The sequence below is a fragment of the Cimex lectularius genome, unplaced genomic scaffold (genome assembly GCF_000648675.2).
Source record: "Cimex lectularius strain Harlan isolate CLEC.00 unplaced genomic scaffold, Clec_2.1 scaffold5, whole genome shotgun sequence".
Lineage (NCBI taxonomy): Eukaryota > Metazoa > Arthropoda > Insecta > Hemiptera > Cimicidae > Cimex > Cimex lectularius.
The window spans coordinates 43,877-61,191 of NW_019392993.1; the positions used below are offsets into that span (position 1 = coordinate 43,877).

At 31.7% G+C, this 17,315-nt stretch overlaps 2 protein-coding genes across 2 annotated transcripts; one reads left to right on the plus strand and one right to left on the minus strand.

Annotated features, from left to right (window-relative positions):
- Positions 1–743: 743 nt before the first annotated feature.
- Positions 744–4,456, plus strand: LOC106664953 (GDP-L-fucose synthase). The gene is made up of 7 exons (XM_014391059.2): positions 744–883; positions 3,090–3,222; positions 3,278–3,392; positions 3,461–3,589; positions 3,655–3,868; positions 3,940–4,068; positions 4,126–4,456. Exons 2-7 carry the CDS (start codon positions 3,092–3,094, stop codon positions 4,359–4,361), a joined length of 954 nt encoding a protein of 317 aa, XP_014246545.1. The 5' UTR covers positions 744–883; positions 3,090–3,091; the 3' UTR covers positions 4,362–4,456.
- A 1,963-nt stretch (positions 4,457–6,419) lies between these two features.
- LOC106664930 (serine protease inhibitor 88Ea-like) lies at positions 6,420–14,465 on the minus strand. The gene is made up of 6 exons (XM_014391019.2): positions 14,362–14,465; positions 8,821–9,111; positions 7,640–7,927; positions 7,428–7,563; positions 7,130–7,359; positions 6,420–7,007 (listed from the first exon to the last, which is right to left on the minus strand). Exons 2-6 carry the CDS (start codon positions 9,109–9,111, stop codon positions 6,711–6,713), a joined length of 1,242 nt encoding a protein of 413 aa, XP_014246505.1. The 5' UTR covers positions 14,362–14,465; the 3' UTR covers positions 6,420–6,710.
- Between the last annotated feature and the right edge of the window lie 2,850 nt (positions 14,466–17,315).

The following is a 17,315-nucleotide window of genomic DNA, read 5'->3' on the forward strand; positions in this document are numbered from 1 at the left end:
TCATGCGACTGCCAGGAACATAAATAAAAGTGAGATTACTTTCAGATAGATCTAGTGAAATTTGCGAATAGAAGTACTAACAACTAAAGTGACTTTACTTGTTAGTACTTTAAAAGTTGCATACAACTGACGCGTTAACACACCAATATCCTTTCAAGTCAAGTGTCAGCAACTGGGAAAATTTAGTCAGTTACGTGCTGCAATTACAATTACAAAAAATTTTAATAGAAGAATTCAACTATTATTTAGGAACTTTATATTTCTATATTTATTTTTAAACACATTTGAGTCAATACTACTTCAGATGCATATAGTCCATGTAGTTTGTATTTGTATACTTTGTAATACAAAAAGATGTTTTGTATTGTAAATATTAATGAAATGCATTTATTATTATTATTATATTATTATAGTCAGTAGTAATGCAGTTTCTTGATAGTATATTTTCTTTTGCTTTATTGCTTACGGATTTTTTTTTAAATATGCCTTTTTCTATTGGTTGATGTAACATGATGACACAACGGAATCGATAGTATTACATTTTACAGTCAAATTTACATTAAATACATATACAATTTTTTTATTTATAGTTTGTGAGACAAGTCAATATTTTGTAGAAATGTCACGATCCAACTACCTCAAGAGTTAAAAATGTAATTTTTCGATTATCAATTCTTAAACAGATAGTAAAAGAAAATTAAAAAAAGTAAAAGTAAAATCGATTCAATGTGAAACGTGGGCTTATTGTCCACACTCCACTCTCTAGCGATACCAACCGGTTTCACTGTCACAGGTTTCAACTTTCATTGACAAGTCAATTGTGATTTGTGAAGTTGTCAGATTTAAAGCTAGAGAATCTTTAGAAAATCGATTTGTCCGGCAAGTAAGTTGAAGAAAATAATCTGCTAGTTTCAATCAATTCAGATCTCGTCCAAATGAAATTTATTTATTGTTTTTAATTAGTTTTATTATTTTACTTTAGGGTTTGTGTACCTTATTTTTCATCGATGAAACAATATTCTTTTTACTCGAGAGGTTCCAAGTTTCCAACTGAAAGCTGTAAAATATCACTGACAGTTGGTTTATTGTTTCTATTTTTCCTCTTTAAATCAAACAGGCGATAATATTTATAAAACATTAAAATACCATTACAAGCTTTATATATTTATTGTAAAAATAAGTGCACAATTTTTGATTTACTCATACTCAGTTCGTATTTTAGACTTGGATTTATGTACGCTCAAATCTGCACATGTACGTACATGCAAACATGTTTGCCTCTTGTAGTCCACTGGCAATTCCAGCTTTTGCTGTTTACAGTAAACTGCCGGCAGGCTCGAGAATACCTACGCAGGGTGTTAGTAGCCTGGGGGTAGACCTCAGTCTTATCCTATCCAGCCACCGATGTTCACCCAGGGGGGAGGGTGATCTGAACAGCTAGGGCAATTTAGCACCTAATGCATGCAGTTCCGAACCCGTGAATACTCCCATTCATTCTTAAAATATTCACCCCTATTTAGTTCAATTTGGGTGGTGGAGTACTTGATATTCCTCCATCACCTTTTACACATAAACAATCTACCTAATTGAGGGTCGATGGGGTACTTGACATTTCGCCATAGACCCCTAGTACATTCAAGCTAATAGATACATTCACAATTAGAATAGGAGCTCCAAATACTCACTGCCTTGCCGTGATTCTCAAATTGAGTGGCATTGCTGCGTGTTCAGAATTTATTTTATGATGAGCCTATAGCTTGATTGTCTCGTCTTGCATATCACTTACTGTTTGTTTGTCTTGTATGAAACTTTTTTATTTAATGAAATTTTGCTGATTGCACATAACAAATTTATGTTTAAAGTGTTAAATGTATTGACCATTTTTTATTGATGAATAATCTGGATTTCGGTACGATCTGGATGAAAACAACAAAGTAAATTGTTATCTGTCAAGCTTTTGTAAGCTAAAATTTTAAGATCATCGTCAGCACAAAACAACCTTAAAGATGTCTACAAATTGAGCTAATTAAGTTTTTAATAGTTGGTTTCAAATTTCTGTGAAAACCAACTAAGTCCCAAAGTGCGATGGACTGTAATGACTTGTTAAATTGTAATAGTTATTCAGATATCGTGAAATTAAATTGTAATGTAAAATGTAAACATAAAGTTTTGTTGGAACTAGTAGTTTGAAACCATCTATTAAAAACTTAATTATGTCAATTTGCACATCTTTAAGATTGTTTTGCCCTGATGATGACCTTAAAATAGATTGAATTTGTTTTTTCATTCAGACCATACTGAGACCAGATTATCATGGATAATTAACATATTTAAACTGATGTCTCAACATTAAAAAAATTAATAAATCAAATAGACTGACCTATTTTCAAAGTAAAATACAATAAATTAAATGATTTCAGCAGCACTTAAAATTCTCAAGGTCTTCATCAAAATAGCTTGATTTTTCCAAAATAGTCGTGTTTTCTCTTGTGTAAAAGCTCCTCCAGAGGGAGGAACTAGACATAGTTTCTATGTAAAGACTGGAAATTGTATCTGAACTTACGGCCAAAATCATCAAGCAATTGCTTTAGAAACAACTTACGCTACAAGAAAATGTTCTTAATCTTAACTGAAAATAAACATGGTGAACAACTTAATTAAGTCTTAACCTAACTGAAATAAGGTGAAACATGGTTTAACTTATTGCTTTTAATCAATAAAATTTCATATTTAATGTTCATGACCATATTAATTATTACAATTAATTATTCTTTTTTGGTAACAACTTGAGCTATTGTGACTTAGATCCCCTCGGACTTTATACCCATCCTTTTAACTCATCGAAGCAACTAACTGCCAGAAAGAGGTTTTAGCCTTATGTGTCAGTAGTTGACGCAAGTGTGTTGTATGCTGAAACATGAAATAATATCATTTGTTTGTTTGTATAGTAGAAAGAAGTGAAACATTTTACAAGCACTGTTAGATTCTTCACGTCCCATGGAAATTTTTAATCAGAGCTTTTCTCCATATAGTTTTTATTATAGTCAGGATTATATAATATTGAAATATATTATTTATATTTTTTAAAGAGATGGTTGAGAAGGTAGTGCTGGTCACAGGCGGAACTGGTTTGGTTGGAAAAGCAATACAAATCGTGTTGGAAAAGGAGAGTAATCTTGATGAAAAATGGATTTTTATTGGCTCAAAAGATGCTGACCTAACGTAAGAATCTAGAGGAAATTTTTAGAACTATTTACTTCAACAAAATTTTTTACAGTGATCCCCAAGAGACACGTAAAATTTTTCTAAAGCACAAGCCAACGCATGTGATACATTTAGCAGCGATGGTCGGTGGGCTTTTTCACAACATGGCTCATAACTTGGATTTTTTTGTACGTCTTCATTTGTTAAAATGAATGTAATTTACTCATGTTGAGAAATAATGTTAGTTTTATTTTAGAGAAAGAATATGATGATCAATGACAATGTTCTTCAGTCCAGTTTTGAACATGGAGTTGTCAAAGTTGTTTCGTGTCTGTCTACTTGTATTTTTCCTGATAAAACAACCTATCCTATAGATGAAAGCATGGTTTGTTTTTTATTTAATAATGGTTTGTAATTGTAAGCCAGATTTTATATATAATTTTTTGTCAGATACATAACGGGCCGCCACATCCTTCGAATTTTGGCTACAGCTATGCAAAGAGAATGCTGGATATTCTAAACAGGGGCTATTATGAACAGCATAACAAATTGTTTACGTCTGTTGTCCCTTGTAATGTTTTTGGCCCTTATGACAACTTTAATACTGAACATAGCCATGTCATTCCAGGATTAATAAGGAAGTTACATGATTCTATGCAACGAGGTTTGCCCGTTATATTATTCTTTTGTTACATTGTTAATTATTAATGAATAAAGTTTATTTTATATTTTTAGGTGATGAGACTTTCACTGTCATGGGGACTGGAAAACCTATGAGACAGTTCATATATTCTTTAGACTTGGCCAAATTGATTATTTTAGTTTTGAAAGATTACAATGAAGTCGAGCCGATTATCCTTTCAGGTATTTATATATATTTATTTTTTTTTTAAACAGTGAATTACAATAAAATCGTTTCAGTTGGAGAAGAGAGTGAAGTTTCGATTGCTGACACGGCTACTTCGATAGCAAACGCTTTCGGATTCAAGGGCGAAATTATTTTCGATACAACAAAAGCAGATGGACAATATAAAAAAACGGCCAGCAATAAAAAAGTCCAAAAGCTTTGGCCAGATTTTAAATTCACGCCTTTCTCGGTCGCAATAAGCGAAACGGTGGAATGGTTCAAAACACACCAAGATGTTGCTCGATTATGATATTCGAGACTACTTATATTGTAAAGAAGATTTAAATAACAGTGCAGCTTGTTGCGTGTTAATGTACAAAGTGTAAATTAAAATATTTATTGTATTTTAATTTTTTATTTTTAAATTTTATCCTCAAAATTGCATTTTTTTGCCAAAGCTAGCAAAAAAATTTACCCATGTGGGATTCAAACACACAAGATCGTAGATATATCTATATTGCAAGCCTATTGAGAAATCAACTCGGCTATTTTGGACGACTCTGTATATGCATAAATTTGAAAAAGAAGGCAGTATTTTTTTACATATATATTTAAATATAACTATAAAATGCAAAAAGTACTTTAATATAATAAATTGCATAATTGTATAATAAATATAAATTTGCTTAATTATATATCCTAGAGACTTCGTAAGGTACATATTGAGTCATAAAATTAGTCCATATCATTTTGTATATGGTAAATTCAATGAAAATTTCAGTTACTTGTAAACAAAATTAATCAACAGCATTTAAACCATTTTCCCACTACCTGTTGGTACCGTGCATTACTTTTTGTAACTCCGCCCAATGCTCCTCAGGCTTTTGAGCAATGAACTTCTGCAGTCATCAAGTGAAGTCAAGTGCTTCCCATTAAGGTGCAAAAACACAAAGACAACCAACTGCTTAACTGCTTTGTTAGCCATGATTTGCTTAGTGTGCATGGGAGGTGAATCAGACAAATGAAGCGGTAGGTCTTGGTCGGGGTTTGAACTGCTGGCAGTAAGTTCAAAAGATTTGATGTTGGGTTGGCCTAAAGACCTCCTAGAGTAGACGCTGGCTCTATGGTTCATGCTTCTTGTGCTGAAAAACACTGGAATATGGAGTGGAATAATGAGTCTGTATTAAAACTGGTAGGATTTTATTGTGAACGGGAATGTTTATGGGACCCTACGAACTGTGAATATAAAAACAAATTGAAAATATTAGTTGCTTGGAGGGAAATAAGTGAGCTTTTAGAAGATACAAGGTAGTGTGAAAAAAAAAGATGGAATCTTTATTCGCGTATTTTTGTTGGGAAAGATAAAGAGAAAAACAAAACGAAGTGGTGCAGATGAACTCTACAATTTTTGTTTGTTTTTAGCACCAACTTTGATTCCACATGGCCGAATCCATTGGTTTGACGAGGATGAGCCTAGGTTGGCTAATGTGTTGGTGACCAACGTTTGGCCCAATAAATTGGTTGTCTTTCATTGGCCGAGATTTGCTTAGTGTATGCACCTTAAATAGAGCACATCCCAGCGAAGATCCAACAATTTCTGGTGCATCTGCGGCAATGATCAGCCAATGCATGTCAATTTTTGTCAATTGCTGACTTTAATTGCTCCGATTGTGTGCAGTATTCACTAGAATTAACAGTTTGGTTGGTTACAAGGAGCACATAATAAAGCATCCCGTATGATCTCACCATATGCACATTATCTTCTTGCAATAGGCTGTGATATTCCGGGGAAAAGAAGAATAAGATCTTTTGTACAACCTTGTCCAGGCTTAGTGTAGGGTATGCAATCTACGAAGTATATTGAAATTAATTCAACTGAGATGTGACTCAGGAGGACTTGAGGCACATCAGTTTGGGATGCGGAGTGCATCATGGACATAATCTACTTGCCAAACTTATTATATATTTGATAGTGACTTTATGAGCATACTTGACCCTCAATTGAGCTATTATTTTCCTTGTTGGTTCACAGCTTGTGAGAATTTTTAAACCAAAACTTTTCAGTTCAATCATGAAATTTTCTCCTAGGGTCTGAGGGGTGATGAATCTTTAATTTGATCCTTACCAGTCATCTTGGTCTGTCTATTCTCATATTGTCACACACTGAAGATGGCAAAATGATGAAACGCGTCTGACAGACTAACCCAGTGAGGATAGGAAGACCAAGATGATGAATAAGGATCAAACTACAAGTATTGCATTGATTATTTATTGGCCATTGAAAAATTCCCTATTTAGAAGTCAATGCAAGTTCAAATTTGATCTTATTTTTAAACAAAAGGATGCAAGAAAAGGAAAAACACATAACAATCACACAATATTTAAGTGACAGTTAAATAAATACAATATAATTATTTTATTTTTATTTTTGGAATGGAATGCACTTATATTTACAATAGAAACACATATACAAAATAAGTAGGACTTATTTTCAAATATAGTTTTGGTGCGGGGTAACTGTTTCCCCCAAGTATTCCAATTCATACTTATTCTAGATTATAAGATAAGTGACAGTTTTTTTATTTATCTATATTTTAAATTGTATTTATTTACAATAGTTAAATATATATATATTTACACGGTTAAGTGTCTTTTCTTTTTAAGTTGTTGTTTCAGTGGGTTTGTTAAAGACACCGATAAAAAGTATATTCTTGGAGATGTGGTCGTAAATGAAGTAGACAAATGGGTGGTTGCAGTAGAATCGTGCTGGCTCCAAAGGCCTGGACGATCTAAAGCTGAAAAACGCTGTGGCCGAGGCAGCTGTTGTACCGTCCTCATCCAACGAAACTTTCGACTTATGCAATGCCGAGTCCAAATGTATTCCTGGCTTTCCTGTCAGCCCTGTAAGGTCGCTTGTATCTTTAAAAAGGTCTCCTACGTTCAACTGTTCTAAAACCTAACAAAAAATTAAAAATTAGTTTTAGATAATACAGAATGCCTTGTTAGAGAAAAATGACTACAGTTAAGAGATTATTTTATATTATTTTGATGGAATGGAAATATTATTTTGATACTCACAGGCACCAGGTCTAATTCATGTTCAATGGTGAATTTTGGTACTTTAACTTCGACCAACCTAGAAACGGTATTGTTATTGATAACTTCTTTCAAAGTATTAAGGGTGAGCCTTTCGAGAATATTGGTGACCCCATTAGGGCTGGCAAAAGGAGGCAGCATAATAAACATAGAAATGGCATCACCCTGGTAAGGGAGTTCTAAGATGTGAGCTCCTAGTTTTTCCGATACCACTGTTAAAAAAGTAGAAATTAATTATACTGAAAGACAAAAGGGAAAAAATATGAAGAAAATAAATTACTGTGGTTAAATGTCGATTTCACTTTCATCATCGTAACAAAAGTAGTATTGGAATTTGAAATATAAAACACTTCCTTCTTGGTGTCTCCCTTTACAAATTTAGTTGTCCACATTCCTTTGAAATATGCTGCATTGACCTTTAATTTAAATATAAAACAATATAATATAATATTTTAAATTTTGGAGGAAAAAATTAAAAATTACAAAACATACCAAAACAAGTTTTGAGTTCGGGTCCAGCGAATTTTCTGGAAGGAAATCTTTGATCTGATCTCGTGTCAGATTGGAGACCCATTGATTAATCTCTTTAACAGGATTTTTGCTAAAATCTGTCACTTTTATTTCTTCCTCAAACAGCGATTTCATGCATTCCTTGACTTCCTCCGTCGGCGAGATGAACAAGCGGTTCGCCATTGAAAATTCATAACTGGAAGTGTTGTATTCTCGAGCTTTCTGGTAGTACCTTTCCAGCTTGTATACTTGCATTGTGTTTGCCTTGTCCTAAAAAAATATATATATAATAATATAAGATGTTTCAATCAAATATAAATAAATAATTAATAAGTAAATTTTAACAATTAAAAATCTTTATAATAGCATTTATTACAACAATTGTTTCACGACAATATTTTTTTGTTTAAATCAAAACTGCTAAAACTTAAGATTATGATGTTGTGTAATGTTAATTAAGAATTGAAAGAAAAATACAACTGTAATCATTAATCAAATTGTAAATAATGTAGAAACAGAACTTTCACAATATGATCCCACTTTATTATGAAGTAGTTTCAGTGACCATTGATAAAAAAGTGTCTTATCTGCTTACTGTATGTTTATATTTATATTTTTTGTCATTGACTATCCTGGTCTTGTCTGAAGGCGCATTTTGACATTTTTTATCACTAGTGATTGGTCTTATGTTTACTGTAAAGCTTATTTTATGCTAAGTCTCTGCTTTGATACCTAAAGAAGGAAATAATAAATAAATAAATGCACTATTAATCAGTTAAAATTGAGATGATCAGAGACAAGTTTATTGCTTCATAGATCTCTCCACAATGTTTAACAAATGATTTTATCAAAACAATTTACTTGTTTTTTTTATTTGTTGTTTTTATTATAAAACTTGGAAAAAATGTTGAACTGGCACTGGGTGTGTGGTATACTCATGGGTTTTTATGCAACTCAAACGTGTTCGCTCATCTTCAGTGAGAAATGTTTTTGAATAACATCAAAAACCTGAAAGTTTAGATGGGCCCAGTGCTGGTTTAACACCGCTTACAGACCAACACCCGGCACAAACCATGGAAAAATTGTGCAAATATTTAATAGGCAATATATTTTTTTATTTGTCAGTTTGAAAGCTCTTTAAATATCCGTTTTTCTTTTCTTACATGATTTGCAGGCAATCCGAGCACTTGTTTAATTGAAGCTTCTGTATTGCCATTGGCGGTGAAATAAGCCAGGAGAAGAGCGTTGTAAATGCCGAACGGAGAGAAAAACACATTTTCCGTCTGCCTTTGCCGGTTCACCAACTTGATCATATTTAGAGTGAACTGCTGCTCCCCTGTGCTGAGATATTCACGAGCGTTCACATCCATAGGCTTGCTGTCGGAAGACGTTAAGCATTGCTGTGTTGTTAATGAAGGCAGGAATATAAGTACTGCCCATATTAATTCCCTCATCTGTAATTTGAAGACATTGCATTAAATAAATTATATAATTTAAAAAAATTATTTTGAAAATCTTAATATTTTGTTTGGTAATATATACTGAGAGAAATAAATATAAGTTAACGTATTAATAGTTTTTTTAATCTCTTTGTGAAAAAGCCATTAGCACAACATTATTCTAATCAATAACTGCAAAGCTGAGCAAAAATATTAAGTTCAAACAAAAGCTTATCCTACTCGTCTTAAGTTTATTGAATTAATCAACTTGATTAATGTTAATAGAAACCAAAAGCAATATAAAAATATCTGAAGTTTTGTGTTTGATTAATTTGACAATATGACAAAGTTAAAGTCTGCTTGGAGGGCAGTGTGATTTACACTATTGGCAGTTAATTTTTCATTTAAAATTACTGGTTTGTCATAAACTTTGTAAGATACTCTCGAGTTGAATTAAATCATTAATATTATTAGCATTATTATTAGCATAGGCACAAAAGAAAAAGTAACATGGGTTTGTAATTTGCATACAATTCTTTTTTACGTTTAAGTTTTCATACTTTATTTTGTGGATTCTGTGTAAAAGGTCAAAGAGGAAATTCAACTTGTTTATTTAAAAGTAGGCAAACAACATAAAATACCCTCAAGAGACAGTGATTTCAAATGGTAGAACTAATTTGAATAAAAGACAAAAACTAGACACCCTTATTTTGTTGTTTATCAAACTGTATGTATTTTTATCGTTAATTAATTATAACAGACTTATTTTAGTGTAAACCAAATTAAATGAGACCAAAAAATTAAATAAACGATTTTAAATATTTTTTTATTAATTAAATACCTCCATCACACTCAAGGTGATGGCAACTTCTATATACCATCTGAATAGAATATTGAGCCTTTATTAATAACAAATTTTATAAAGGCATTTTCTAACGATCAAATTTGATCAATAAATTTTTTGTTGTTGTAAAATGTTGTCTTTTTGGTGTCTGAAAAAATGGCAGGCAAGCATTGTTGTATAACAGAATTGATCTATTCTGATTGACCAAAGATAGCTTCTATAATGCCAAGTACTGGTGCATTGCTTCAATTTGAGAGTAATACATTTCAGCATTGACAGTCCTGACAGTATTCAAGAAGCTTCATCAGGCCAAATGAAGCCACCAAAGTCACCACTTTTTTTTTTTTTTTTTTGAAGAGGGGATTTGGAAAGTGTGGTGTTGCTTATGCTTGTCCACTGCCCAGAATGTCTGCTGTTATCATACAGAATTCACTTTTCATCACAAGTAATTCTATGCAGAAAAGGCTCGTTTCTAAACAGAACGATGATTTTTTGCATGAGAAACCGAACTTTCGAGCTTTTTCAGCTTTACAAATATCTTAAAATGCGACGGACGATTTGCTAACTGAAAGATTTCTCTGCAAGTCCTCAAAGTTGTTCTGGGATTTTCTTCGACCAAAGATCGCAGATCATCATCATCTAGGGAAGAAATTCTTCTACGACCTCTGCTTAAAAGACTAAAGTCTCCTTCCGGAATTTTTTAAACCGTCTCTAAATGGTGCTCTCATTCACACTACCATCGCTCCCGACTTCATTAAGGTTTCTGGCCATTTGGGCCCAATCCTGATCAAGTTTACACACGTAAAATCACGCGTTGACATTTCAGTAAAGACTGAATTATTCCCAAGTAACGAAATGCTACTGAGGTAAACAAACATTTTTGTTTGGAAGAAGATAAAAAAATGTTGACATTCGTACAAAAGAATAATGCATCAAATGTAATCAGTTTATTACACAGAGGGGTAATGAAAGAAAACAGGAAAACCTGCATTATTTTACTGACAACCAAATAAGTAAGCAAATAACCTAAAGTGGCATTTACAGACAGCGATTTCATTTGTTTGATCTGATTTGAATAATCTACAAATAGTTTAATTTAATTGTATTATACATAATTAATTAATGATTAATGTCAGTGGGGAAAAAGCCTTCTCTAAACAAAATGGACGACTAAACAAGGCACTCCTACAAATGTTATTGAAAAGCCCCACAATGACTTCATTCGCTAAAAAGTCAATTTGTCAAAATAGGAAGTTTCTTTGTTTACGAACATGTGACAAAATCAGAATTCTACATGCATTAGTTTCAATTGTCCGGGGGCTTTTAAGCCGGAAACAGCGCAATTAGTTAATGATTTTCAGCAACGTTGAGCAACCTGAGGTGATAACGTCATCCAGGAATGTAGTCACTCTCCCGTCGTCATCATTATCATATTAAGAAACATCGCCTAACAAAGTGAAAATTTAATTATTCAAATAAAATATGTTGCGGTGTTTGAGAGAACAGTTTTCAATGGTAAAGTGACGAGAAATAGAACGGTTTTATGCAGCGTTAAACTCTTGAGGAAAATCGATTTAACCGTGGACCTTTTCTCTTTTCACTTTCAATTTATATAATCCTTTGTTTATTGTAAACCTCGGTGGCATTAACAGTAAAGAATAGTTGTTAGTTAATAGTTGTTACACGGTCGTTTGAAGGAGGTAGAGAATAGGAAGGAAACCATTTATCTCTTTGTCGTTGTTTGAGTGATAATTATGATTTTTTGACGTCCCAATAACGATTTTTCTATTTCATATTTCTTTTTTTAAAACATCGGAGTGTAGATGAAATGACAGAACGTAGAAAAGTACTATTTGTTAACAGTTTGTCATTTGAATGATCATGAATTTTCTTGGGTGAATATCACGAATTGTCACTTAGATAATCTAAATTAACTCTTTCATTTTAAGCCCTTTTAAGTTAGTATTTATTAACTATTTTGATTTTGAGTGATAATCAACATCGCGATTTTAGTATATGAATTTAATCTAAATTTTTAATTTGTAATAAATGTAGCAATTTTTTTCATTAATACTGGAGGAATTAATACTGAAAGAAAACATATTTGTTTGAAAAATTCTTTACTTTTTAGCGATATCTTTATTAACAACCCACATCTCGAGTTTTCACTTTCAATTGATATTCCTGCTTAATTTGCAGTTAACTTGAAAACTTTTTCCTTTAAAACTGTTCAGTTAACATTTGTTCAACAGGTACTAAATACATAAAGAAAAAATTGACTTTGTTTTAACACTTCGTGATTTTTGAGTGTTAATCTTGACTTTTTAGTCAACATCGCGAGTTATTATTTATGTAAATCTAGCTTTTTTTTTATCGATACAACACTTTAGTTATCCTTTCTTAAACAGGAATTAGTACCTAGAACACCAAACATTTTTCAATACTGTGATTTTATTTTTGAGTAACATTCTTAATTTTTTACTCATTATCGCGATTTATCCTTTCAGTTTGTCAAAATGATTAATTTATAGTAAATCTTGCCACTTAAAAAAAAAATCTTTAGTTAACCATTCTTAAACTGATGAGATTAGTACGTAGAAAAAACATTTTTTAACAGTTTGTGAATTTATTTTAGTGACAATTGACTTTTTATTCACTATCATTCAATTTATCTAAAACGTTTAAATTAAATTAATTCTTAAACTGATGAGATTAGTACGCAAAGAAAAAATATCATTTTTCTAACACTTTGCGATTTTATCTGAGTGACAATCGATTTTTTTAGTCAATATTATGATTTATTCTTTCAATATATCTATATTCTTAATTTATAGTAAATCTTGTCCCTTTTTTTTTCTAAAAATCTTTTAACTTTTCTTAAAATGGTGAGATTAGTACGTAAATAAAAACATACATTTTTTTAACTGTTTGTGATTTTATTTGGGTGGCAATCGACTTTTTGATCAATATCATTATTTATTCTTTCAATTTATCAATTATTTGTCACTTTTTTCTATAAAACTATTGTCAAACAGGCTATCTTTAGGCTAGAATGCTTAAATTGCTGAATGTGTTCTTTATTTTCCGAGCTATTTCGTCAACTGTTTCTTTTCCAAGGGGAATTTTGTAAGTAAAAAAGAGAAAAATATATTTTTAGGCTTTTTTAAAATTTACAGAGTGTTTATTTATCGAAACGTTGTTACTTTCTTTCGTTTTTGAATTAGTACCACACCCGTTCACTTTCTACAGATTCAACGTAAATTATTTTCCTCACTTCTGTGTTGTTGTTTTATATTTTAATTTAAAATTTTCTTTATTTATTTCGAGGACTTCGCGAAAGTTGGGAAAGTACGTGAAATTAACAAGAAAACCTTCGTGAAATCACATATCACGAGTGATAATCTTTAATTATAAAAGTTTCTCTATCTTTATCGACTCAATTTCTTTTAGGAATAATAAGAGAAGGTCAACATTTTTACAGAACAATTTAAAATTTTCTCTAAAATTTTAAGTCCAAAGTTACTCTCTCTTTTCATTTTCGAATTTCTCCGCTTTGCATAATTAATTTAGTTGATTTTTTCGTTTATTGATTTCAACGACGAGATCTCTTCCTTTGGATTTAAATGTTCAAAGTTGATTTTGGTTTATTTATATACAAAGTTGTTTGTTTGGTTTAGTACGAAACGTATCACGTTTTAAAGTCAATTAAGGACTCTTAATGGATTTATAAACAGAAAATCCTCTTGTTTACTGTTGTGTACCTTAAATAGAACTTAAATGTCTCAATTGTTTTGTAAATTGTCTATAAATCTGGAGAATCTTCATTTGAGTATAATGATCATTATTTATAAACGGTGGAAGTTAGTGATCTCCGAGATATATCTATTTTTCCTGGATTTGACTATTTTCACGATGAAATTCTTCCAAGGGTTTTGTAAATTCTATTATAAATAATAAAATTCTAATTGTTTGGACCGTAATAAATCCTGGAGATTCCCTAATTATACTTCCTTCCCCCCTTTTGTCCGTCCTTCACGTCACCTCACGGATCACGACAAATTGCGGAAAAAGGACATTGAATATTCCGAAAAGAAGACAATCTTGATGGGAATTTTTTTACAAATTTATTATTTATTTAAGTGTAATTAAATATGTTAATTCGTAGGCTTGTATTAACAATTCTACAAACATAGTGTGCAACTTTCACTGAGCCAAAGAGAAACTGTTAGAGCCGCTTTGCCCAGTGACGCGATTGGTACAAAAGAAGTCGAGAAATTCAAGCCGGACAAAATTCAATTTGTCTAAGTTTCCTTAAAGCATTTCACACACATAAAAGTAAAAACAACCCTAAAAAGTAGTTAATAAATTTTTTTGGCATGACAACCCCGGGCTATTTAGTTTGTGCACTGTCTTGGACTCACCTCTGCTCTTCTTTGATGTATCCGACCAATTTGTACTAAATGAAAACCAAACTTTCGCCACTAACGTCGGTTGTAGACTGAGGATAGTGAGGAGATAAGTATATTATGTTTATGGAACAGTGGTTGGAAGGGGAACTTGGGAATACCCGTTCCCTCATCCCCACTTTGTCGATCTGTCATAGGAAACTGGAAGACTCTTGTCCGACGGTATCCGAAAGGATCGGTCAAATTATCTCCTAGGGTTCTTTAAGCCGGATGCAAGGTGGGTGGGGGAGATATAGTGAGATAATCCGGATCTGAACATGGAAAATACATCGGGCTTTGATGAACGTCAATTCCTAGAAATTGTCTCCCTGGAGGCACCTCTTTAAATACATATCAAAGTGTTAAACCAACAACAACACAAAAAAAGCTCAGTTCAGTTACTGCCGGCTTAAGAATTTCAAAATTTTACTCACGACCTGAAGATTTATCTCAGATCCTTTGCAAGCGTCTGATTTCTTAAAATTTTTTTACAGAACAATTGTGAGAAAGTATTCTCAATAATAAAAAGTCTCCTTAAGATTTTTAAATAAAATCCATTCAAAATTGAATTCTGATACTGCCTGTTCTTCTCCCGAAAGTAAAAGATCAAATGTGCTTCTCCTCAACGACATATTTACTTAACGATGTAAACTATTATTATTAAATTACACGTAGGTTTTATAAAAAAACAAGATTATTTATATTTCAATTGATTAATCTTTATGTAAGGTATTGGTTGAGATGAAAAAGTCAGTGTCACGAGCGGGATTCGAACCCACGACTTGAGCTATCGTGACTTCGATCCAGCTCGAGTGGTAGAGCAGCGGCGTATTTAGCCGAAGGTCGTGGGTTCGAATCCCGCTCGTGACACCGACTTTTTTATGTCAACTATTACCTTACATAAAGATTAGTTAATTGAAAGATGTTATTTGGTCAATCGGACCACGAAATCTAATGGATATTGTTATTTTCTTAAATTAAATTTTCGTACAAAACTGTATATAAGACTAAAACTATAACTATATTAGACCTTTTTGTGTATATACAAAAATCAACCACTTTTGTTTTATTACTATCATCAGGGTCGACAAACTTCGATTTTAGTTCTAATGGGGAACGAATATTCACTTTTTGGAAAAGACAGTTCTACTCACAGAAATTTTAGGCAGCTATCCGGGTTTCCAGTAACAATATATGTTTTTTTCTTCTGTTGATGATGAGAATTTACTTCCCACCTCAAATCAATTCTAGGCAATTAATAGTTGGTACCTTTTACTACTATTATAGTATTCAGTGGTTACAAAGGTTCTTGACAATTAAATGAAGACATGACGTCAGGGTTGTAGTGGCGTGATTGATGCAAGCAGTTATAACAATCAATTACCCAGAAACATACTGGACACATTCATAATACAAGTGCTTTTCATTTGGTTTTGTCCCTCCTGTAAACGGTTTTTATCATGCCGTACAATGTTTAAGTAATTTATTTTTGTATAATTTTTTGGTAACTACTAAATAAACAATATTATCAATTATCTATAACTAAAATGATTTTCTTTTCTAACGAACAGAAGGTCCAAGGTCTACTGGACACTTTCATAATACAACGGCTTTTCTTTTGGTTTTGACTCTCCGGAAGAAGATTTTTTTCCGTGCCGTAAAATGTTTAAGTAATTTGTTTTGCATAATTTTTTTGTTACTACTAAATAAACATTATTATCAATTGTCTATAACAAAAATGATTTTTTTTCTAACGAACCGAATGTTCCAACGTCTACTGAACACTTTCATAATACAACTGCTTTTCTTTTGGTTTTGACTCTCCGGAAGAAGATTTTTCTCCATGCCGTAAAATGTTTAAGTAATTTGTTTTGGCATAATTTTTTTGATACTACCAAATAAACATTATTATCAATTATCTATAACTAAAATGATTTTCTTTTTTCTTCGGAAAAAGATTTTTCTTTTCTCCGGAAGAAGATTTTTTTCCATGCCGTAAAGTAATTTGTTTTAGCATAATTTTTTTGTTACTATTAAATAAACATTATTATCTATAACTAAAATGATTTTTTTTTCTAAAGAACCGAATGTTCCAACGTCTACTGAACACTTTCATAATACAACTGCTTTTCTTTCGGTTTTGACTCTCCTGAAGAAGATTTTTACCATGCCGTAAAATGTTTAAGTAATTTGTTTTGCATAATTTTTTGTTACTATTAAATAAACATTATTATCAATTATCTATAATTAAAATGATTTTTTTTCTAACGAACCGAAGGTTCTAAGGTCTACTGAACACTTTCATAGTACAACTGCTTTTCTTTCGGTTTTGACTCTCCGGAAGAAGATTTTTACCATGCTGTAAAATGTTTAAGTAATTTATTTTAGCATAATTTTTTTGTTACTACTAAATAAACATTATTATCAATTGTCTATAACTAAAATGATCTTTTTTCTAACGAACCGAATGTTCCAACGTCTACTGAACACTTTCATAATACCACTGCTTTTCTTTCGGTTTTGACTCTCCTGAAGAAGATTTTTAACATGCCGTAAAATGTTTAAGTAATTTGTTTTGCATAATTTTTTTGTTACTACTAAATAAACATTATTTTCAATTATCTCTAACTAAAATGACTTTCTTTTCTAACGAACCGAAGGTTCCAAGGTCTACTGGACACTTTCATAATACTACTGCTTTTCTTTCGGGTTTGACTCTCCGGAAGACGAACGATTTTTACCATGCAGTAAAATGTTATGTCAGTAATTTTATTTGTTTTTTGTAATCTAAATAAACATTATTATTATCAATTACCCATAAATGAAAATGATTTTCTTTTCCGACAAACCAAAGGTTCCAAGGTCTACTGGACACTTTCATAATACAACTGCTTTTCTTTCGGTTTTGACTCTCCGGAAGACGAACGATT